The sequence below is a fragment of the Diadema antillarum genome, unplaced genomic scaffold (assembly GCF_040938485.1).
Source record: "Diadema antillarum isolate AM-2024a unplaced genomic scaffold, OU_Dant_1.0 scf00000090, whole genome shotgun sequence".
NCBI classification, from domain to species: domain Eukaryota; kingdom Metazoa; phylum Echinodermata; class Echinoidea; order Diadematoida; family Diadematidae; genus Diadema; species Diadema antillarum.
The window spans coordinates 1,734,739-1,759,037 of record NW_027270979.1 but is presented as its reverse complement, the minus strand read 5'-3'; the positions used below and the strand labels follow the sequence as shown (position 1 = coordinate 1,759,037).

Genomic DNA, 24,299 nt, shown 5'->3' with positions numbered 1-24,299 from the left:
TACTCGCAGTCGAGCTGCTCGCTACGTCGCTTGTCGTACGCTGGCATAGCAAGCTATGTAGCAGAGGCTTTGGATGAAAGCAGTGAATGCGTACTACAGTAAAGTAACCTGCTGCGGAGCGCGAATTTAAGAACCCGCGAATACGTTTTCGAGCCGCTCAGCGCGAAAAATTAATCGCGCGAAAATATTGACGTTTACAGTATATGACGACCCCACAAAAAATTTTGTGAACTGGCAATGTTCTAAATGTTTATTTTCTCATTTACCGTTTTCTTATGATATTTTCCCAGAAAAACATGAGGGGCTGGTGATGATGATGATGATGATGATTATGATTATGATTATGATGATGATGATGATAATGGTAATGATGATGTTCTTATACAATCAAAATAATCAGACAGGAATTCATACCTCTGACATAGACAGTGACTGACTGGTGACAGACTGATGTATCATCCTCAGGATTGGTAGACTCCTTTGGGATCATCTTCAAAACAACTTTCTCTGACAGCAGAAGAGATTCAAGGAAAGGCAAAACATGGAAACCCATATCAAATGAGACCTGCTATTCAGCTTTATAGGAGACATCATTCAAACATTGACTACATGATTGGAAGCAAATACGTGTAAGCCTTACACATTGAGTACAAAAGTGATTCCAGCTGCCGTAAGACCAGGTATGATGAATACAGAGTAAAGGGTACGGGTGGATTAAATATGACACAGTTACATTGATACTAATGAAAAACTGATACAAATAGTCCTTATGTAAGTATTGACAATGATAAATACACCTAATACTCCCCTCTCTTTTTTTGGTGCATTTTTTAATAACATGCAACATCAATGATTTTTGGCACGAAATTTTTCCCTCACATATGGTAGAATATGGTACAAATAATGATAGGTTCATTAACATTTGGCACCAAATCAATTTGTGTGTAAATGCATGGCTGCCAACACTCACTGGTATCAAATACGGGAGGATCTGAAGAACAATCAAACAGCCAATATAGACAAAGTAGGTGAAATAAATAAGCTTTTTTATTCTCTTGCCAAAACATGAACATTTATGTATGTTTTCAGAAAAAATCTTTTGCAGAACATACAGGCAGATTTGGCAACTCTGTGAAATAAACATTTCGTTATCACACATACCTCCAAGGATTCGTCCATGTACATCTTCAACCAGCACAGAACCACAGTAAAAGCAATGGAAGTCTTTCCTGTATAAAGTCATCCATGAAAAAGAAAAAATATTCAGACTTGACGAGAGACAAAATGTTACAACCGCACTTCTAATAGAAACATGATTACATTAACAAAATTTGACTTTGATAAAAGAATATCAAACAGCACCACAAAAATCTATATTACATACAGAAAAAAAAAATCATTCATAGAATGTTTAATAACAAAGTCTATAAAGTGTTACTGTGATAGTGATTTTTATTCACAATCACATCTGTATATCAGGCAAAGTGATTATCTAGTTACTCATGACTCTCCCTTTCATGAGTACACAGAAACTACCACCAAATAGCTCTTTTTTGTTAATAATGCAGCAAGTAAAGCCTCTTCTCATTTGAAATGTCATCACTGTTAGATCAACACATCTCCAAAGAGTAATACATTGTACAGACAGAACTTTCTACTGAATCCATATCAAACAAGAAACTTAAGTAAACCCATTGAGGATTGGCTGATTTTGCTACAACATGAGTTTCCCATAGACCCCTGCCTGAAGATACTCGGGCCTCGTCCTCAACAGGTTAAAATTTGTATGAATGTGTACATGATACTTGTAAAATCATCATATCATCATCCCATCTAATTTGCATGCTGCGAAAAATTGTGACCGCTTATGTCTGCTCAATGAAAGTGTGTTCCCCACACATGAGCCCAGCTTAAGTCAAGGAGTGAGGTTAGATTACAAAATTGAACAGCAACCACATTTTTATGTCTAATCATACTGAAACCAGTATTTTGCTAAAGTTTACTCCCTTTTTTCTTCTCATCCCTTTGTGTGCTTCGAGTGACTATTAGCATAGAAAACTCCATAGCGTTGTACACACTGCCCAAAGTCCCTGACACAGAAAGGGTTAAAATACACTATAAACTTGGGCATGCAGGGGCGCCTCCCTTTAAAGCCTGACTCATGCTATTCCGATTTAATAAGCCATCATCAACCCACATTCAATGGAAACCAGAGTGGGCTTGCTTGTATGGCATAAAACTTGTACAATGTGTGTCACGATCGAATACAGGAATATGTTGTGATTTCTGAACTTTGGCTGGCTTGCCTACTGACATTTAATACATGCTTTGCACGTGGTCTCACCTTACAGTTTGGGCTTCCTTTGCTCCTGCTGTGTGAAATCTGATGTAGACATTGTCATCTGACCCCGAACATTTCAGAATGGGACATCGATATTTGGCACAGCGACTGAGGAAATTGAATATCACAAAAAAAAAGTATAAAACAGCTTTGCATTACCTACGAGAAGAGGCATACAAGCATTGCACCATAAGGCAAACACATAACTTATCACTAAATGGGTGTATAAGTATGGTTCACATCAAAGATTGCAACTTACCAACTATTTGGTCATAAATACCAAAGTCAACAGAGATACCATAAAGTTTGGTTGCTATGGAAATCTCCTCAACTGGCACAAAACAGCACAGCCTGTCAATTCAGTACGCAACGCCTATTATGCTTCAGAGCATGACCAGGCAAACTTGATTTGAGAAAGCTGATTGCAGACATTATGTAATTCAAGTATGCATTCACAATCACTCAATTGGAATGAAACATGATTAGAAATGCTTTAGGACCAATGAAATCTTTGGTCTTTGTTAGTGTGACATGGACAACTGTCTCCTCAAGGCCCTACATTCAGCACACAGCAAAAAGTATGAAGTTGCTCTAACAAGACTTTAAACTCACGTATACTTGGATGGTGCGGTCATGCCACACACGATGCCTACAAACTGGTAAACGCGGGGTGCAAGCTTGGATCCAAAGAAATCTCTTTTGTGCAGTAGGTAGCTGAAAGCAATGACAAAAGCATATTTAAAATTATTAGGAATAACATCCTGATAAACACTTACAGGCCTGCAATCTCATCATGCATATGCACACTCCTGAAAATACTTTTTTTTTTTTTAAATGCTGCTAAAGTTTAACTCAAAATAATCCTTGATTGTGTGCTCTTCACACCATTGACATCCAAAGGCAGCTTTGTCACAACCAATTAAATCAATTATCAGCAAATGTCCATTATGTATTTTTCTTGGCAATGTTATTAAGTAAAGAAAGTTTTGATCACTCAAGATTATTTTTAAATGCATAAAAACAAGTGAAACCACTACTGTAAAGATAAATTGTGCCTGGGAGTGATCTTGATAGAGACCACATACACATTGCTTTTATCATATAAAACATCAATGCATTTAACCCATTGAGGAGGGGCTGACATTACTCAGGTCTCGTCCTCAACACGCAAAGAGTCCTAAGGAACATGATTACACCAAAATATCATATACCACAGATGGTCATGATCAGTCATCTAATTGTTGAAACTCATCATCTTGTTGAATGGTCAATGAAAATTATTTGAGCATGTTTTCTTATTTTTGTCCACATGACTCCCTTCAATGGTTGGTAAAGTGTTCATTTCAATTCATCAAAGTAACTACTAATCACACTAAAAGAAATCAAGCCTCCTGAAAAGTATAGTCATAGCTACCACCATCACTGGATGACACGTACCGGCATTTGGATTTTGCAAAGTACTTTCACAGAAGTCATAGTGTTTATGGTAAAAGAGATTTCGTCTCACCCAGGCAGCTGAGGGAGGCCGCTGAGCCGGAGACAAACGTGGATTTGAGTTCGTTTGATGCCGTCCGGAAGAACTCCAAGTGCTTTTGCTGCTGTGTAACACACCTACTCATCGCAGGTATGAATTGAAGTTGAAACAAAAGCACTGTTCATCATCAACATGTTCATCTTCATACCTTTTGAACAACTCATTGTGCACTGTACTATGCCAACACAAATGACCAAACAGTTTGTTTCATTACATCTTTTCATGACTACAAACAAGATACACTTGTACTTCACAGAATACGTCACAGTAAAAAGAAAAATCTGCTTTCTACTTTGTATGTTCATAATAAGTTAGAATATTTCAGTGTGATTTCCATAGATTGAATCAGATTAGACATATTTCATACTTTCTGAGTGATCACAAAAGCTTAGAAATGATTATCACTTTGTACAATAAAGTTGTTCAATCAACATCTACATTTTTGTATATTGCAGAGAAATACATAAAAATTAAATGACCAGAGCTACAACAGTTAACATCATGGAAGTGCCTAGCTCAGGAAGAAACAGACCCAAGTGTGGCATCTAAAAACCACCTTGAACACAAAAACATAACTTCATTTTGTTCCCTTTCTCCATTGTATGAAAAATACAACTTTCATTCTATTACCAATCTAGTGTGATAAATCACTACAGAGTGTTAGCTAATATCATACTCTAGTAATTCATGCAAATGTCTGGAGGCCAACAATTTTTCCCTATGTCAGATTATCAATGAATATGAATTATAAACAAACAAGGCAATCGCCAAATTGTGTCTCGCCCATTCGCGTACAAGGAATTAATATTCTTTATAACTCCCAGAAGTTAATTGACCTGCTTATGACCTTTGACCTTGTGGTGACCTTCAACACCCTAAGTTTGGTCACAAACGGACAAAGGATCAAAAGTAATGAGCCATAATCGAAACGCGCCATAAAAACTTAACATTGGGCCCTAAAAATTTGTTGACCCCTTTCTGTGACCTTTGACCTTGTGATGACCTTTAACTCCCCAAGGGACATCTACCGTCCAAGTTTGGTCACAAACAGACATAGGGATCAAAAGTTATGAGCCACAATCAAAACGCGCCCTAAAAACATAACATTGGGCCCTAAAACTTTGCTGACCCCTGTCTGTGACCTTTGACCTTGTGACGACCTACACCTCCCCAAGGGACATCTTTCATCCAAGTTTGGTCACAAACGGACAAAGGGATCAAAAGTTATGAGCCATAAACGAAATGCGCCCTAAAAAGTTAACATTGGGCCTTAAAAGTTCGTTGACCCCTGTCTATAACCTTTGACCTTGTGGTTACCTTCAACTTCCCAAGAGACATCATCTCTCACCATCACCCAAGTTTGATTGCCATTGTAGCAACATGTGCTGAGTTACGTGTGATAAGAGTCTTGCAAGTAAACTTTAACGTATGACCTCAAATGACCTTTGACCTTATCATGTGACCTCTTACGGCACCATAACATGACGGTACCCCCAGTGCATCCATCACCCAAGTTTAATTGCCATTGTAGCAACATGTGTCGAGTTACATGTGATAAGAGAGTCTTGCAAGTAAACTTTAACGTATGACCTCAAATGACCTTTGACCTTATCCTGTGACCTCCAACGGCACCATAACATGAAGGTACCCCCAGTGCATCTATGACCCAAGTTAGGTTGTAATCCAAGCAACTTATGTGAAGTTACTTGTCAAAAGAGAGTCTTGCAGGTAAACTTTAACATAGAAAAGAGAGTCTTGCACATACTCTTTAATATATGACCTCAAAATGACCTTTGACAACATCACATGACCTCTGACAACACCATAACATGAAGATACCCCTAGAGCTTCTATCACCCAAGTGTGGCTGCCATTGCTGTAACAATTGCCAAGTTATGCATCATAAGAGAGTCTTGCAGGTAAACTTTAACATTTGTGACGGACGACGGACGGACGACGGACGGACGCCATTTGGATCCCTTAGTCTCGCCTTCACCTCCGGTGGGTGAGACAATAAAAAGCATGGAGAAAAAAAAATTATGCTCTGAAATTACTGTGAAGGTCAGTCGAAAAATGCATACCTCCTGAAATAGTACATGTGCATCCGATGGCTTGTTTGAAACCATATTTGCGAGGTCCGCTGTAATAAAATGACAACATGATGATGCAGGTTTAAGAACAGCTAAGCATTACTTTTTTGGTTTATTTGTTTGATTATTGAAAGGCAAATGAAAGCATATCATTGTCAAGGGTATCAAAAGATAAAGAGAGCTCTTTATCATCTCTTTATCATTTTTCAGGTTGGAAATAATCATGCAGGATCATTTCTATTTCAATCTTGTGTTTTGATTTCATTTTGAGCTGTAGGATTAACATTTACAGTAATTTTTTCCAATGTGGCATTTTTTTACTCACATTCTGAAACTTCTGGAATATTGCAACAGTTCAAATATTACACGACTATTAAATGAGAATTCAATATGAATTATGACATATTGTATATCAAATTACTGCCTTTAGTTTTTAGAAATGTATTCAATAATAGAGGTCTGACCTTGAAAATGAGTCTGTGCTATATCGATCATATATATCTGCTTGGCTATAATTCTGATAACTTGTTTTGGATACAAAAGTTTCATGCATGGACTGGCATTTTTTGAAACTATAAAAAATTGAACATGGCAAGAGCAACACAGATCATATTCATGACATATTTCTTACCATCAACTTGGCATAATTCTGACAGATTGACTTGGATACAGAAACTGTATGTCTGGACTTGTTTCTGTGGAAGTAAACAGACAGTTAAGAAGGTGGCACTTCAATGTATGGTAAAGTAATTTCAAACAGTTACAGACAAAGCTTACTCCTCTGCCATGGATAATCATGAAGTGATGAAACTTCATTAGAGTTTGTGTAACACACTTATTCTCCTGCATGTATCAATCCCCTCAAGAATTAAATAACACACAACTTTGTCTCAGACTTGGCTACTGTGATTTAGTGAAATCATGAACACTGTCACCGTTTGCTCTTTTATATTGTTATTGAATTGTTTGTTTGTCTGTCTGTTTGTATGTCCAAGTGTGTATTTCATGCACAGCTTCAACTGGATACACCCATTTCTGCATTGCAGCTCATATTTGGTCAGCACAGTTATGGATATTGTTCAGGGGAATGTACAGAACCTTGTGGGTATGTCTACACTAAGTACAGGTCTGCTTTTGAACCCATCTTGTGACCTGTATGATGTTGTTTAATAGGGAAAGGGAAGTAGGAGCAATGCTTCCACTCACTCCCGAGTCTCTGCTGTTTTGATATTCTCAAATTCTTGATAGTGTTCTCACGAATGTTCTGTCAACACCATATATTCAGCGAGTCTAAATTTTCGCGAATCAAGACTTCCCAACAATTTCGCGAGTGGTTTGATTCGCGATCATGGAGTCCTGTACTGAACGGACAAATGTGAATGCCGCACACCACATTCATATAATTTGGATCAGAGTCAATATTTTTGCGTGTCCTTCATCTCGCAAATTGCAGCTGACTCGAGACATTCGCGGAAATAAAAACCTCGTGAAATATTTGTATACAGTATCTTATTTGAGAGTAAAGCTGACTTATCAGCAGCACGATGATATCTGATATGGATGCATATTATATGATTATTACTAGAGATAGAACCGTCAAACTGAAAGCGCATCATACTATCATTTTTTGAAGGTAGACTTTCATGCTGGTTCCATGGTAAACTAGATATCATTAAAGTGGATAGGCTCTGAGGCACGGAAATTGAATTAGTAGCTATGCGTATGATGTGATAGACAAGTTGCACTAGATGCCTGCTATACACCTTGTAGCTCTTCCAATAAACATGCCAATCCTCTTCACACACTGCTTCACATTTCACCATGGCTAGTCAAATGTGAAACAGCGTACAAAGTATTGTGCAAGAAGAGCTATGAATGATCACCACACTTACAAAAATAAGCAATGGTCTTCAATCTTCACAACCTCTATGATTGTTTTGTTATATGTTCAGCATATACCGACAATGAAGAGGCATACAGTCTCTTTCTTTTGAATATGTAACTTAATTGTTAGATAAACTGGTCTACAATAGCTTGCCATTTGCACTGATTTGGCATGCGGAACAGAAATTCTGAGGGAATATCCCTATAAAATTACTGGTATTGTTTGTCAGATGTCACTGAAGACACCAATTCCGGTTCTCAGAAAACAATAGATCGACAAAGGTGGCAGTATATGCGATGCTTTGCTGGAAGATGCAAGGGTACACTAGAAATAGACAGTTCTTAATAGTATAATACAATTGACAATTAGAACCACAATGCACGGTAGATTATGATAATACTGAAGATAAAGCACAATGTCAGCACAATTGAGAAATAAGGCTCCAGTATATGTGAACTTACAATTATGACCAGATGGGAACTTGTCCTTGGGAATATAAACTCCTGGGCTTTGAGCTCCAAGTTAAGGTGCATACAGCACTTCACAAATTCAAATACTCATTATCATTATCATAACATACACAGTACTTACTTCATGGCTAATCTGAATGTCTGTGTACGTATCCTTGAGTGATTCTAGTTGTTGTGTTTGGTCCAGGTACCGAATCACACTCTCCTTCAGCGTCAGATCTCCTTGCTGTAGTTTTGCTGCAGCCAACATCAAGGCTGATCGCCTCTAAACCATGCACACTGGAACAACCTGCAGATGAATGAGAAACAAATATCCATGGCGAATGAAACATATATCTCTGCTACTTCAAATATCACACAAAAGATGTTGATCTACTAATCATTACACTTTGGTCAGATAGAAGCTACGGGAAACTCATACAACAGCGAGAACAGATTATATTACTGCAATAGGTTGGTTTTCATTCATTAGCCCACACAAATATATCTGGGGACACAAAGCAAAATGTTGTCAATAGATATGACCACATTTGAAGGCCCCAGGTTTGCATACTGTTTACTGTATAGCATTTTCATGCATTAGGTTTATCACACTATAAGCATATTAAGTGATACTTGTACTGGTTTCAGGGGAAAAACAATAGGGCACTGTAATGACAGTCTAAGTAGCTGATAAATATCATCAGATGTTCCATATCACACCACTGTATCCAGATGTCTGCTGACAATGCCAGATGCACACATTCCTTCTGTTTGATCCACTAACTCCTACTTGCTAAGAATATCAAAACAGTCTTTATCTTTTCTAATCCATGCTGGTCAGCAGAAAGATGCAACTTATCTAATTATCATATAATTCTGTCATATAATCACTTCCTTGATCTATTCATTCTGTCTGTACAGCACCTACATGTTAAATATCCCATGATTATGAAATGTGTTTTATAATAGAACATTCTTAACATAATGATCGTGCTGTCATCAGAGTATTATACGCTTTATCTTTAAGTTTACAGTCACACTTGCCTTAGCAGCCACCTGTCTATAGTGGCCACCTGCCCTATACAACCACTACGAACAATTCCCCCAAGCCCCCAAGAGGAAAGTCATGTAGGTCTTGTCACTAAGATGTCAGTAGCCGCCACCTTTCAATAACAGTCACTTTTTGATTCTTCCTTGGGTGGCTGCTAAAAACAGGTTTGACTGTATACTGTATATCAAAGATGTATTCAGCATCAATCTAATACAAATGAGGGATTTCTTCGGCACTGAAGCAATATTTGGAATTTGTCTCAAGAGACAAAACAGCAGCACAAAGACATGCATACAAACATGCATGCTAAATACATTCTAGATGTCAGTCATGCTATCCCTGACCAAAGAGCCGAATATGGTTTACAATGTAAATACTTTGCACTGTAGAACATTTTACCCATACAGTGTAGGTAGGTTTAAGACCCTAATCAAGCAAAACTGTGGCTACATTGCACAATACACCCTGTAGAATATGACACTGATCTCTCTCGCACACACATACTCCTGCCACTTTCACAGTTACCAAATAATCCATCTATAGCTTATTTCCGGCCAGACAGTAATTGCAAAAAGATAAAGGCATATTTCCAAAAACAAAAACAAAATCTTACCGACACTGGTCAGGGTGCCTCAACACTGCCCACAAAAAGCTATTTAAAACAAGAAAGCACTAGGCGGAGAAGTGATGTCGCCGGCTCTATTCATGAGCACACAATTCTCAAAGTGAATTTGTGTGCCGGGGGGACACTATAGAACGCTGGGTGACTCATACTGGCATGCAGGGGTGCATGTGCGGCTAAAAAGGATGCGATTACTCATCGACAGTTCTGCGCGTGTCAAACACGCCGAAATTGCCTTCCATTCATCTTTTTAAAAAACCAACAACTTTCGAGGGAAGTCACGCGCGGACTTTCGCAGTCAGCGTCTGGCATTAGAATGACTCAAATACATCTGTATGTCTAGGTCATGGCACCGGCTGAACGTGTCATATGTGTAATTTTGTTATACCTTTTTGGAAATTTTGTACACTACTCAATTTTCCCTACCTTGAGCAGCATTAATAACAGGAAGTAGTGCTAATTTACATCATACTGTGTCAGACAGTCTGGTGTTGCTAAATTTGGCATCGCAGTGACTAATTTTAGAAGAGGTCACTATAGCGTCTACATTAGTACTATTGTAGCTCTTGAGGCATGCATTCTGGAAGAAATAAAGGAGAGAAAATCTATACAACGTATAATGGTGCCAGACTTGTAAATGACCAGCAAACAACTGGCATCACAGAACTTCATGATCTTATGCCAAAGGTGATCACATACAAGCAAATGACGGTCTATTCCATTTTTTTTTTCTTCTGAAAGAGGCCATGATTTTTTTTATATTCTTTATTCTTTTTTCACAATTCACCATCCCACCCACTGCCTTCACATTTATGAAATGACTAAGATAAGGCTGAGTCATATAGACTTTTTGGTTTCCAAACTTATAACCATATATGCCATATATTTTACAGGGTTTTTATTTTCACAAATTTTGCAAGTCAAGTGCTATTTGCAAACTTAATAACAATGCAAAAATATTTGCTCTGATCCCAACATGAATTCAATTTGCATGCACACGTTTCTTCATTCATTACTGTATTCAACCATCGCAAATCTAACCACCAGCAAAATTGTTGGAAAGTCCTGATTTCCACAAAATTAGACTCACTAAAATTATATATGGTGTATACAATACATTGCATTAATCCACAGCTATTATTGATTAAACAAATCTGAATATATGTACTGTGTGTACACCACACTAGCCCAGCCATGAACAAACTACCCATTATATGTAATCATTTAGCACCCCTTTCAGTAACTCCTGCAAATTTGGCCAGCTCCTGGCCCATGCAGTAAAAAATGCATTCAGTAAAATAAGAGAGCCGCGCCACTTTTACAATGGCCCATTCACAAACTTGGCCACGTAAGGGATAACTACCATGGTAACAGAACGTACGCTCTGGCGGAGGGCACGGCCAGGTAATTGTGACCTTTGATTGTGCAAGGAATTTTGGTCTGAGCCTGCGCTACTATCATTCATAAACTCTTCGATCAGTGCCAGGCCCAAGCCTGGCCCACTCCTGGTGCTAGCTTATAGCAGGGCCAAAATAGCTCGAGTCTGGCGCAGGCCACTTTGGCCCGACCCATTCAGAATTTTATGACTTAGCTCGGGCCTGGCCTGAGCCAAGAGAGTTACTAAAAGGGGTATAAAGTCATACAGGTCACAAAGTGTAGGCCTACTGTCATGTGTCGCACATCATTCAAAGAATGTTGACTTATAATGGCATTTCATATTTCCCGTAACTCAGAAGCAATATGAAATTCAATGCAATTACCTTGTAATAACTATCAAATGAGGATCTAGCCCTTGTAGTACTCCACTCTCAAGTCTTATCAGGGAGGGATCCAGGAATTCAGTAAAGAAGGGGAGCATTTCCAGGATTAAAGGGGGCGCACCACCCCTCCATTTTTTCTTTGTATTTCTTGTTTCAACAAAAAATAAAGGGAGGGGGGGGGGGGGGATGTGCGCCTGGCGAGGTCCTACATGGATCCGCCACTGCTTATTGTGTCAAATCAGTGGTTCTAATTCATGAAATGTGACAACAATCCTGCTGCACACAAATACAATAAACAGTGATAATGGGTACGCAATAAGTTGATGAACACGTGCGACTCAAATGCCACTCAAATTGACCAATTTCTATGTCAATTCCTCGTTATACTCTTTGCCTGCTGGAGTACAGTATTTCAAGTCCGAGTCTCTTTGGTAAGAATGTTTTCTGTGTGTTGTTATTATCACTGAGATACCAGATGAAATTGACATATAACTACCTCATATACATATCTTTTTATTGGAACTGATTGACAAATTGCACTTTGGCATAAAGAAGCACATATTATTCAGTGTTTTGAGTAATCACTGTAAAACAAGACATTTTCATGGTGTTGAAATTTTGCACATTTCGCGCAGTCGGAACAAAATAAATGTACACAAATATTTTTGCTTGCAATATGTTAGTAGTTCATGTCTTGATTCTGCAGAATTAAACACAAGCAAAACTCATCTTCCCCAACCGTGCGCGAAAAAATTACTCACACAAAATATCCGCTTTTATAGCCATGATTTACTTTGCAATAAATATAGCTCAATGCAAGAATCATATTACTGAGCATACGTCTTTTATAGTCTAAAATTGTTTTAGAACACTACATTTGGCTTGATTTGAAAATCATCATCCTTTGTGTGTACACATCAGGAACAATGGAACTTTTTTTCTGAGGTGGGGGGTCAATGGCACCCCCCTGCTGCACCACCCCTACACATTCGGCATTGCTTACTATGCAAGAAAAGTGAAAATACATTGAATTTTCATTCATATTTTCTTCATCATTCTACATGTGGTATTACAAACTGTAGTAGTCCTCTCATCCAGCGATGGCGACACTGAAACTTCAAAAACTTTTGAACAGATTGTCTGATCTTCCTTAAACTTTTCCTGATGTGTTCTACCAATATTACTGCAGTCACTCAATCCAATCGTATATGATATGAAGGTGAACTTGTCCTTTAATCCCTACATAATCCCAGCATCCTTAACATGCTTTGGTGTGGCTATTCCAGGACTGATTTTGATCCTCTTGATGAAAAGTGAGCAGCAATAGGATCCCAACATAAGCCTCGCCTCAAATTCCATGGATATTCCTGAACATGTGTGAGGACTTAGACTGCATTAATTAACCTTTAAAAGATATACTTATGGCTAATAGATCAGGAATCCCAATTGCAACACAAAGGCAACTACCGGTATTGCTTGGGCACATTATTTATAAGGCTGCTGATTTTAAAGGAACACTAGCCATGTTTAGACGTATTTCTAGTCAGAGTAAAATTTTCTGGGACAGCAATTACTGTAGAATTCAAATTTATGCTTATCTTACTACAACCCTGTGTTCACACGATAGTCGTGGGAAGAAACTCTGACCGATTTACCACGGCCTTCGTGGGGATCACCGTGGAGGGTCGGTGTATCTTCCGGAAGTGGTAGCACCGCTCACGTCGATAATACCATTGTTTTTTACCAGCGGCATTTATCTTTTCCATTCTTGTTGATGAGAATTTCTGAGCGCTAGCTTCTCCGTCGCGATCAACTAGGTTAGAATTGGTCTGCACGCGCACGTGTACTCGCATTTGACTACGGAAATTCTACCTAGGTCGTGTAAGGTTTGTAAAGTCATAGATACCCTGAGGGCTTGTCCGCATGGGCAATTTGCTCCGACCGGCTAGTCGTGGTAGCGAGATACACGTGATCCTGAAGATACTCCTGAAAAAACTCAGGAGTATCTTGGTCGGAGGAAGAGGTCGTGGTAAGTTCCTCGACCGGAGGAAGTTACCACCACCTTGTTCAGACGGGCACTACTCTGACCTTTCCTCCAACCTTCCTCTAACCGAGCTTCCTCTGACCCTTCTACCGAAGTTACTGTGACCAAAACTGCCTCCGTCTGAACGGAGCTACTATGGAAGAAGTATCTGGGTCTCTAAAAGTGCATACTCACTGTGTTTTTAGTGAGAATGTCTTGGGTCTGATTTTGATTCATCTCCACAGCATTTACAACTCTATGTCCCTAATGCCCCCCTCCCTCCCCCCCCCCTCCCTTTCGTTGGCCATCTCTGTTTCTGTTTGTTGTTTTTTTTTTTTTTTGAGGTGTTCGTTTCATGCCTGTGTACACCTTTCTCATTGCCCTTCTGCAAAATTTCAAGGGTTCATTTGTGTGAGGTTTGTTTTGTTTTGTTTTGTTTTGTTTTGTTTTGTTTTGTTTCGTTTTGTTTTTCTGGCTGGAATAGAGTACATGTACTGAATTTATCTGATTACATTGTCTATTTGATGAAACACAAAGTAGGGTGCTTATTATGGTGTTACCATAGTTAACGTTCATGAATAGATTTTTATTTTTTTTTCACCTGGGATTGAAACATTTGCCAACATCATTCCAATGTGGGAGACAAACTAATTGACTGTTCTGCAATTTGTCACAATCTTCATAGAATTATAATGCTATTAACATTCAGGTACTGCACGATGATGAAATTGACATGAAACATTTTCTCTAGAAGACTATCAGTCACTTTTCATGCATTTCTGGATATCTCCAAAAATTGATTCAATCAATGCAGCTTTACCAGTTTTCTTCTAGGCCATCAAACTAGTAACAAAATCTGGATCTGGATGAATTATGTTGTTTGCCAGAATTTCACTCAGCAATCTAGGCATCTAGTCAATGGCATCACCAACTAGTCATGATGGAAAGTGTGCTGATGAGCATTTTGATCCAAGTTCATGCTCTTCATCCCTTTGCAATTATGGGAAAGCTGTTATTATTGCCACATAGTTTTATGAAAAGAATGAACTCCAGGGGAGTATGCAGAAGTACCAATGTGGTTTACAGCAATAGTAGAGTCTTTCATGCCTGCTCCTGTCAAGTATCATTATTGAATTATCATTATTATTATTTTTTTAAATCTAGCACAATTCTGTCAATCTTTCAAGCAGCCAATTACCAAGGGTTGTACAGTGAGATAAGTGACTGCATTCGAGACAGAACTTTGTCATTTGCAGAATATTGCATACTCGAGGTGACTCCCCATGTATAGAAGCTCTACTTATCCATGTTGCACAACCTGGAACTTGTAAAGTATGATGATGTATGGGGAAATGCCACGAAAATATAATTGCAAAACTCCACAAATCAATCAGATTAGACTTGGTTTTGATTGTCAAAAGCACTTGGCACACAGCATGAATATCAATGCATGAATATGTGACCTACAAACTCATGACACTGATAAAACAACAGGCTCTTGACAGAATGAGAAGGGTGCACTGTGGCGTTGCTTGCAGTATAGTAACTGAGCATTGTTTTGGGTTTTTTTTTTTAAGGGGAGGAATAAGATGCTCTCTCATTCTCTAAAGAAAGAGAGAGCAAAAATATGAAATAACAAAATCATCAGCCCAGAGTATGCAGTCATTCTAAGGATGAAATAAGCCAATTTATAATCAAGTAACAAAAGAGGTATGATAACAATAACAATATTTATTGAAAGTAATAATTACAATTTCATATGTAACTAGAGAGGGGCCGTCAAAGGCGGCAGACCCACGCCTAAGTACAAAGTCGGGGTAAACATAATGTGCATTCGGTCATCTACCAGAATTCGGCCACTTAATTGCCAGTGTGCTTTATCACCAGCCAGTGAGTTCTACCAAAGATCGTACACTGAAGTGTACGATCTTTGGTTCTACAGTCACATCACACGCAAATCACATCATTACACATACGGTATTAACACTCATTCACGTACAGGAAAGTCCTTAAGTCTCCTCCAAAAATCCATCGAAAATCCCAAATTCCACCGTCAAAAGTGCAGAATCGGAACTTTTCCAAGCGCGCGCGAATTAAGTCCAGTTTTAAGAGTATTGTCTACGCGACGGGTCGCGGAAAAAGCGCTAAAATTCGAGAAATACGCCGTTTTCTTGCGGGATATTTTGATTATAGCAAGCCGAGAGTGTGATGATATCAAAGGTCGTATGAGTGTACGATCTTTGATGGTATCCACAAAAGCAAAAAAGAAAAACAAAATTTACGTACCCCCTAGGCAATTACCCCTAGGTTGAATGCAAATGTCTACTGCACCAGTATTCGGCCACCAACGAGCGCCGCAACGTCCCCGGTGCAATTTTGCACCAACAGTGTAGAGCGCGATGCATTTTCAGCGGCCTTGCACACGCATTGACATTGAGCACGCATATCGTGCAGTGTGACTGCGACCGAGCAAAATGCTCCTCCAACGAAAAAAACAATCAATGTTAATTTGAAAAATCATCAATTTAATATCAAAGGTCGTATGAGTGTACGATCTTTGATGGTATCCACAAAAGCAAAAAAGAAAAACAAAATTTACGTACCCCCTAGGCAATTACCCCTATGATTAGTGTCTACGGGAATTATTCAATGCAAGGGTTGAATGCAAATGTCTACTGCACCAGTATTCGGCCACCAACGAGCGCCGCAACGTCCCCGGTGCAATTTTGCACCAACAGTGTAGAGCGCGATGCATTTTCAGCGGCCTTGCACACGCATTGACATTGAGCACGCATATCGTGCAGTGTGACTGCGACCGAGCAAAATGCTCCTCCAACGAAAAAAACAATCAATGTTAATTTGAAAAATCATCAAAATACGGGCCAGTTTGTGATGACGGAGAACGAACTTTCATAAATCTAGAAGGACATAGTCCCTCAAATAGGTCTAAACGTAAATTTCGGAATTCTTACGAACATTTGAGCAGCGAAGTCGGATCGTTGGGGAGTTTATGTTTTCGTATGGTAGCGGAAAATCGCAAAGTGAGAAACGGGAAATTTTCGGAATGGTCACTATACCATGGGGTCAAAACTTCAAGGTCACACAGAATTTGCAAGGGTCAACCGATTATCACCAAAATCTAATCGATTCTTTCCTGTCATTATCCAAACATTCCCTGAACATTTCGTGCAAATCCGTTTACCCGTTCTCTTGTTATCTTGTACACAAACAAACAAACAAACAAACAAACAAACAAACATACAAACAAACAAACAAACAAACAAACAAACAAACAAACAAACAAACATACGGAACCCTTTACATAACCCCCTGCCGATTTTCATCGGCGTGGGTAATAACAACAGTATTGATCAAAACAAGAGTTTTACAAAACCCTTCAACAGCTATTTCTGAGAAAATGAGCACTATAGGGCCTACTGATATGGGCAGTTTCAGTGTTTAGAGGGTATGCATACTTGCGGCTTAAAGAAAGGTAGCTGCACATATTTCAGCCTCTCCATGGTTTCATCATGATCCTACTTTGGCTCCACAAAGTTTTGTCATAAACATGGTAATGGTTATTTACGATACAATAGTGTGGTATAGTATTGCATACAATAGTAAAAACAAGACTGGCTCACTTCCTTTTCCATGTCAGTTTTCTGAGTACCTTATTTCCTGTTGATACACACGTATGTGTACAAGTTGTATGTATCATCCATCTATCTCTACCAGCAACAACATAGGTAAGGTTCCTGTTTTGTTTATTAACTGGACAGTCTCCATGCAGTATACAGTTTTCTTGGAATAATTTATCTATACTTCAATTAGTTTGTTTGTTTGTTTGTTTGTTTGATTGTTTTTTGCTTTAACATTTTAGTACAGTTTTGGTTTGGGTAGACCTATCTGTAATTAACTCCACCAAGGAAAATGGTTATGTTTTCATCAATATTTTTTGGCGTTCATCTGTCTGTTTGTGTATAAAATAACTCAACAAGTTGTGAACACATTGCAATGAAGCGTGAAGGAAAATTGATAGAATGACACAAGGAACAGATGATTAAAATTTGGTAATGATCCAGGAATTTCTAACGATTTTTGAAGGATTTTTATCAAATCTTTTGACATATAGGGTCAATGAACCAGACGTGTCACTTGAAAGTCAGAACTGTGAATTGCCTGTAACTCTTCAAAACAGTTATTGTTCATGCATTTGCATAATCTGCACAGTAGGCTACATGAGACGGGTGGCACATTAAACCCTATAGAGTGCTGTAACCAGTAATGCTTCGCATTTAAGCCAGTGCAGTCAGGTGGTACCTAGTAAATCTACAGAATGCTGTGCTGAGGATATTGGCAGATTGGGTCGATCATATGCATAAAACTTACCGTTGAATTTCAATGGTAACTACATGCTTGTACCGTCAAAATTAGGCGTCACAGCCAATCAGCATCAAGGATTATAACATTTACCGCTAATTTGAAGACTTACCGCTAGAAAGGAGCGGTAAGTCCAGCAGTAAGGGTTTTATGCAACAGGGCCCAGGTGTTAATGACACAAGTATGAGGTTTGAGTATGAAATTGAAGATTGGGAGTCAAAAGGGAGCCTGAGCATTCGATCCTAGCAGAATCTGTGTCGGAGGCAAAATGACAAACAGGAATGGAAAGCAATCACATATGAAGACTACACACAAGAAAAATCATAGGAAGGCTAGGGAAACAGACATAGAAAACAAAAGGGACGAGTTAGAAGTCAAGGGCAGGGAGTCCAACAAGTATGGTAGGTGTTCAACCCACCGACCGGGTCTATAACGACCGACCGCGCATTATAATGGCATTGCGCGTACAGAAAGAAAATGTACGCATGGCACTACGCGCAACGGTGTTCGATTCTTCACTGGGCTACGCTACCGAGTAAAATGTGGCGAAAACAACTAAGTATTCCCTCTAAATAACCGAAATTTAGCAAAATCGAATAAGGTTTATCGTGTAACTACATATAACTAGGCCTACCTTTGCTGACTCATTGTTAGATGTAGAGTATCCTTCCGTAATAAATTTGACGATTTTGACCGCAAAATTGTCACCTCCGCTTGTACGATCGTGCACACACGTTACACATACACATGACATAAACATTTTGTCGCCCGCTACGACCGTACGAGTTGATGCAGAAACGAGAAATGAATGTGAAAAAACAAACCGACTTATCTAATTTATTTCAATTACGATGAAAAGTTTCCTAACGAAAATCAAGTCAAATTCATCAAACAGTCCTTCAAAAGTAATATTGAAGGATTCAAAATATATTCAAATATTATTGGGGAAAAAATGACGGCTAGAAAAAAACAGCGGCCTGTCGAAAAAACGCATTTAAGTGCCCTTTATACGTATTGTCAGGGTGGTCGGTTGAAATGAGCAGGGCAACTGAGTGCGGAAAAAATGACACCCCACGCGTTCGAAGCCGCCATCTAAGAGCGCGTACCTCAGATCGCATTTTCAGTGCGCGCTTGTGAATCCGGAGTATTTTCTCCACACGTGAGTAAAATTTCAGGCAAATTGTGAGATTTTTCACGTTTCTATTGATAGAAAAATGTTAGGTGTCCGGTATTATGAACACCCAACCATACCGGTAAGGGAGGGGAATTAAAGCAAGAGGGTGGACAACCAGTAGGCAGAGATGCGTTGGTGATGATCCCAAGGATTATGGGGGCAACGTAGACGGTAGATCAATGGTATCTGTCTCTTCACGGTTGGCTTCTTATTTGGACATGTATGGTCAGCAAAAACTGACCCAGCCAATGTCATTATTATAAAATGAGAAGTTTTTCGCGGAACTAGACATACTTGTCGGTCAAGGGTCGCTGGTGTGGTGTGGTGTGGTTAGGTAAACATACTAATCCTACACAGTGTATGCAGAGACTCCAACTCTCCCGCTTTCGACAAGAGATCTCCCGCCGAAAGCTAATTTTTGTAAAATCTCCCGGTCTCCCGCTCAAGATTTAATTTCTCCCGCTCTGGCTCTGTGTCTCCCGTTGGAAAGGATTTCTTACTTATTGCCATCATTTCAGTTCGCGAAACCCACTCACAAGGGGGGCCCCTCCTTATAAGTAACCCGTCCCCCTTATAAGTAACCCCGTCCCCCTGTAACCCCCGGGGCACCCCTTATAAGGAGTCTCCACGCTTTTTTGCAATGCAACGCGAAAATGAAAGGACTGCGGCAATTCGCTTGATTATGTCCATAAAGCTTCACAAGTTTCCTAGTTACTCACGAAATTTGAGCAAAATCGGTTTGAGGCATCATATCTAAAATCATGGATTTAAATGCGATGTCAAACGACCCATGCGAATGCTGAAATGCGAGCGATTGCTGGCGTGAGTGTCGCCAGGCGCGGCGGCGCGGCAATGCTTGAGTGCAGACGTGGCGACTCAGTAGTGTCGCCAGGCGCGGCGGCGCGGCAATGCTTGAGTGCAGACGTGGCGACTGAGTACGTACTCAGTCGCCACGTCTGCACTCAAGCATTGCCGCGCCGCCGCGCCTGGCGACACTCACGCCAGTAATCGCTCGCATTTCAGCATTCGCATGGGTCGTTTGACATCGCATTTAAATCCATGATTTTAGATATGATGCCTCAAACCGATTTTGCTCAAATTTCGTGAGTAACTAGGAAACTTGTGAAGCTTTATGGACATAATCAAGCGAATTGCCGCAGTCCTTTCATTTTCGCGTTGCATTGCAAAAAAGCGTGGAGATTCCTTATAAGGGGTGCCCCGGGGGTTACTTATAAGGGGGACGGGGTTACTTATAAGGGGGACGGGTTACTTATAAGGAGGGGCCCCCCTTGTGAGTGGGTTTCCCGAACTGATTTATGTCGAAAAATAAGCCTTAACGTTAGATAGCACGAGAGAGCATCTAAAACCCTCTAGAGCTGGACCCCGGCCGCAAGGAACTTCGCGCTTCAGGCACATCAAGTTGGAGTCTCCCGTTTGGTAGGGGTTTCTGGCGGGAGAATCTCCAGATCAGGAGAAGGTTCTTGGGGTTGGAGTCTCTGTGTATCACTGTTGTAGTGTACGGTATGTGAATCAAAGTGCTAAGAAGTGGTTATATGGCATCATCAGCATGGCATGGCCCATGGGGTATGTATTATGTACATCACATCACATGTTGATGTCAGCTCACAGTAGTTTGTCTGACTAAAAGTTATATTGAAATGACAAGCACTCAAGCCATCATCAATCACCTAGGCCAGGATAAGCCATATCGACCGGGAGACCAGCGCTGAGCTGCACGAGAGTATCTGCTGAGTTCACCTGCCGCGCCCGCAGGCCGATGATAGTCTGCTCGCGGAAGTTACAGTGTATCTTGTTTTCAGGGACATGCGTATTAAAAGCATCAGTGCAGACTACATACTAACCTTTAGCAGATGGGATGTGCTTCCTCAGTAATTGTTCTTTCCATTGTACAATGTACCTTTCATAGAAGACGTTTCTTTGTCCCCAAATGTCCTTACGAATTCTGCTGTGCTTGTAAACACTCGGTTCATCACACCAGTCGCCGGTGTACATCAGAAAACACAGGTACAGTAAACGTACATAAATATACGTACAATTGTACGTCACGTACTAGCTCGGAGCTCGGAGCAGATTGGTAACAAACGTTGAGGGCAGCAAAGTAAACACAATCAAAAGCAATGAAAGTGACGAGTGTCTGTTACTAGTGCTGCCCTACTTTGGGAAAAGGAAGCAAGTGACATTTTCATGGATATTGACCTTTTTTTTTTTATTGATTTGGCATATTTGAGGCATGCTCTATTTAACTGAAAAATTCAAATGTTACAATTTTGGCCAATTTTTGAGATATTCGGGTGGCAAAAGGAAGCAAGTGCACAAAATTGCATGAAAAAAATTGGAAAAAGGAAGCAAGTTACACCTTCATGATTATGAATGTCACTTGCTTCCCTTTGCCAAATCATTTATATCTACACAAAATATAAAATACTTTTGCAAAAGGGAGCAAGTAACATCCTTGTGATATGATTGTCACTTGCTTCCTTTTGCCAATTTTTTATGTTTGCAACAAATCTATAATACTTTGGCAAAGGAAGCAAGTTACATAGAAATTACTCTCTTAAAAAATTGGAATGAATTTTGAGTGAACATTTTCATTTTCACTCGTTTCGGAGTGACCTCAGGGATCATTCGAAGATTTTGGAGTGATCCCTGAGGTCACTCTAAAGCGAGTAAAAATGAACAATTTTATTAAAAATTCACTCCAATTTCACTCTAAATTCACTCTTTTTTGTATTCACTCCTTCAAGAGTGAATATTTTCACTCGATTTTTTTTAGAGAGTAGTTTCTATGGGATTAGGCCTATCAAAATTCTTCGAATTGTCATAAATGCATCACCATATGACTTGCACGAATACCGACATTTTTTTCTCATCACTAATTTGCATGTTAAAGGGCCTACCAAAAATCTCATTTCTTCATTTGTAGCATTTGAAGAGTTTGTTCGCAAAAACCGATAAGTCCATTTTTGTCAAATGGAGATATTTGCGATTAAAGGTCAAGAAAAATAGAGAGAATAATAAGAAAATTTTTTGCTTCTTTTGACCATAACTTCAAATATGTACCTTTATATGTATTGACCAATAAATCATTTAAAAGGTATTATTTTCCACTTTATGACAGAAACCATACTTCAAAATCTGCAAAAATGGACTTATAAAATGGGTTCCTGACACGCCTTCTTCTTCTTCTTTGACAATAGGCCAAATGATGTTCCACAATGGAAAATATTATTCGAAATATAGGGCTCCTTTGTGTACTATTGCAACCTGTTAATGTGCCTATAGGTGCTAATGAATAAGATGACTTTTTTTTCGCAAGAATTAAACAGTGAAGAGGCTACCCTGGGTAAATTAGACATTATTTTTATTATTGTCATTATTTCAATTGTTATTATTATTTCAATTGTTATTATCATTATTATCATTATTATCGTTATTGTAATTGTTATTATTATGATTATTGTTGTTATCATTATTATCATTATTATCATTATCATCATTATAATCATTATAATAATAATAATAATAATCATAATAATAATAATAATTATTATTATTATTATTATTACTATTATCATCATAATAATAATCATTATAATATGTTATTGTGATTTATATAATTCTCTACTCAGTAACAAATAAGTAGGCAGAATAGTAGAATGCCACAACTCTCGTATATTTCATACTTGCATCTTCACTTTCCTTAAGTCTGATTCTTGATAGGGTTCTGTAGGGGAGAGCGGGGAGAAGTGGGACATTATTTCAAGTTCGCCGATTTTCTTCTTATATCTTTTTATAGAAGAGATTATTACATTTCCTGTTGGGCTTGCATGAAGGTTCATATGGTAGGTTACATAAAGAGCTATAAGCTGGGGGTAGCACTGTTCTCAATTTTCTGCAGTTAATGAAAAGAAAAAAACTTATTTTGGGGGAGAAGTTGACCCACCCGTGGGTGAAGTGGGACAACGGCAAGGGAGAAATGGGACTGTGGGGGTAAAGTGTGACATCCTAGATGGTCTATAGAAATGTCAAAGTTGGAAGGCATAATGAAACATTGGTAATGAAAACAGTCAAACATGCTTTAAAATGATCTTTACTTCAACAAAACAAGTTTGAACAACATGTTTGAAAATCTGAACTGCTTTACATGTAATGCTATTATGAGGGACAAATGGGACACGTTGTCCCAACTGTCCCTCACATGACATATACATAAATATGTACGACTGCTCAGTAACCATGCAGGCATTTGTCAAAAACAAGTTATATTAGTTGCATATTAATAAGGCTCACCACCAGCTTCAATTGTGCCCTTGAAATCATGAACACAAAGACAACAGGTTAATTAACTTGATTTTAAAAAAACATTATATTTTGGGGAAAATTTTCAATAGCAATTTATACATACTTAGAATTTGCCGAACTGCATGGCTTTCTTAGTGTGATGTATGGTTGCTAGGGGCTTATTGTAGATATAAGCCAATCGCTGATTTGTTGAACAGTTTTTGATTCAGAGAACGTGTCCCACTTGACCCGCGTCCCAACTCACCCCGCTCTCCCCTACCATTTAACTTTGATTATAAAGTCACTTTAATGAGTGCACGTCAAGAGCTAGACAACCAAGAGTGATATACAGTCGTACAGCCCACGAGTCATGCTGTCCACAAGTCGTATGACCCATGAGTTATCTACAGCTAACAAGCTTAACACTGAGTTAAAAGGCCCCACAAACTTGACCACATGAAGTAAAATAGGCCCACGAGCTATAGAAACGGTCCCGAGCTATAGTCTCTGATATGTGCCTTATTAATTTGCCTATAGTGTCTAGCTCTTGGGCTGTATGACTCGTGGGTTGTAGACACGAGGGTGTATGACTCATGGGTTACAGCTCGTTATTCCGAAGGTTCGTTGACGCGGAAAATTCCGAAGGTTCTTTGGTCCGAATGTTCGTTATTCCGAAGGTTCTTTA

At 39.1% G+C, this 24,299-nt stretch overlaps 1 protein-coding gene across 1 annotated transcript in view; it reads right to left on the bottom strand.

Annotated features, from left to right (window-relative positions):
* The window catches only part of LOC139718163 (minichromosome maintenance domain-containing protein 2-like), a 34,285-nt gene extending 12,981 nt beyond the window's left edge, over nt 1-21,304 (bottom strand). The window contains exons 1-9 of the mRNA XM_071629649.1: nt 21,175-21,304; nt 8,442-8,609; nt 6,597-6,660; nt 5,957-6,015; nt 3,849-3,952; nt 2,954-3,055; nt 2,345-2,449; nt 1,162-1,229; nt 415-507 (exon numbers count right to left, since the gene is read on the bottom strand). Coding sequence (XP_071485750.1) covers nt 415-507; nt 1,162-1,229; nt 2,345-2,449; nt 2,954-3,055; nt 3,849-3,952; nt 5,957-6,015; nt 6,597-6,660; nt 8,442-8,570 — 724 coding nt within the window. The 5' untranslated portion in view covers nt 8,571-8,609; nt 21,175-21,304. The remainder of the gene's footprint in view (nt 1-414; nt 508-1,161; nt 1,230-2,344; nt 2,450-2,953; nt 3,056-3,848; nt 3,953-5,956; nt 6,016-6,596; nt 6,661-8,441; nt 8,610-21,174) is intronic.
* Nucleotides 21,305-24,299: the final 2,995 nt, after the last annotated feature.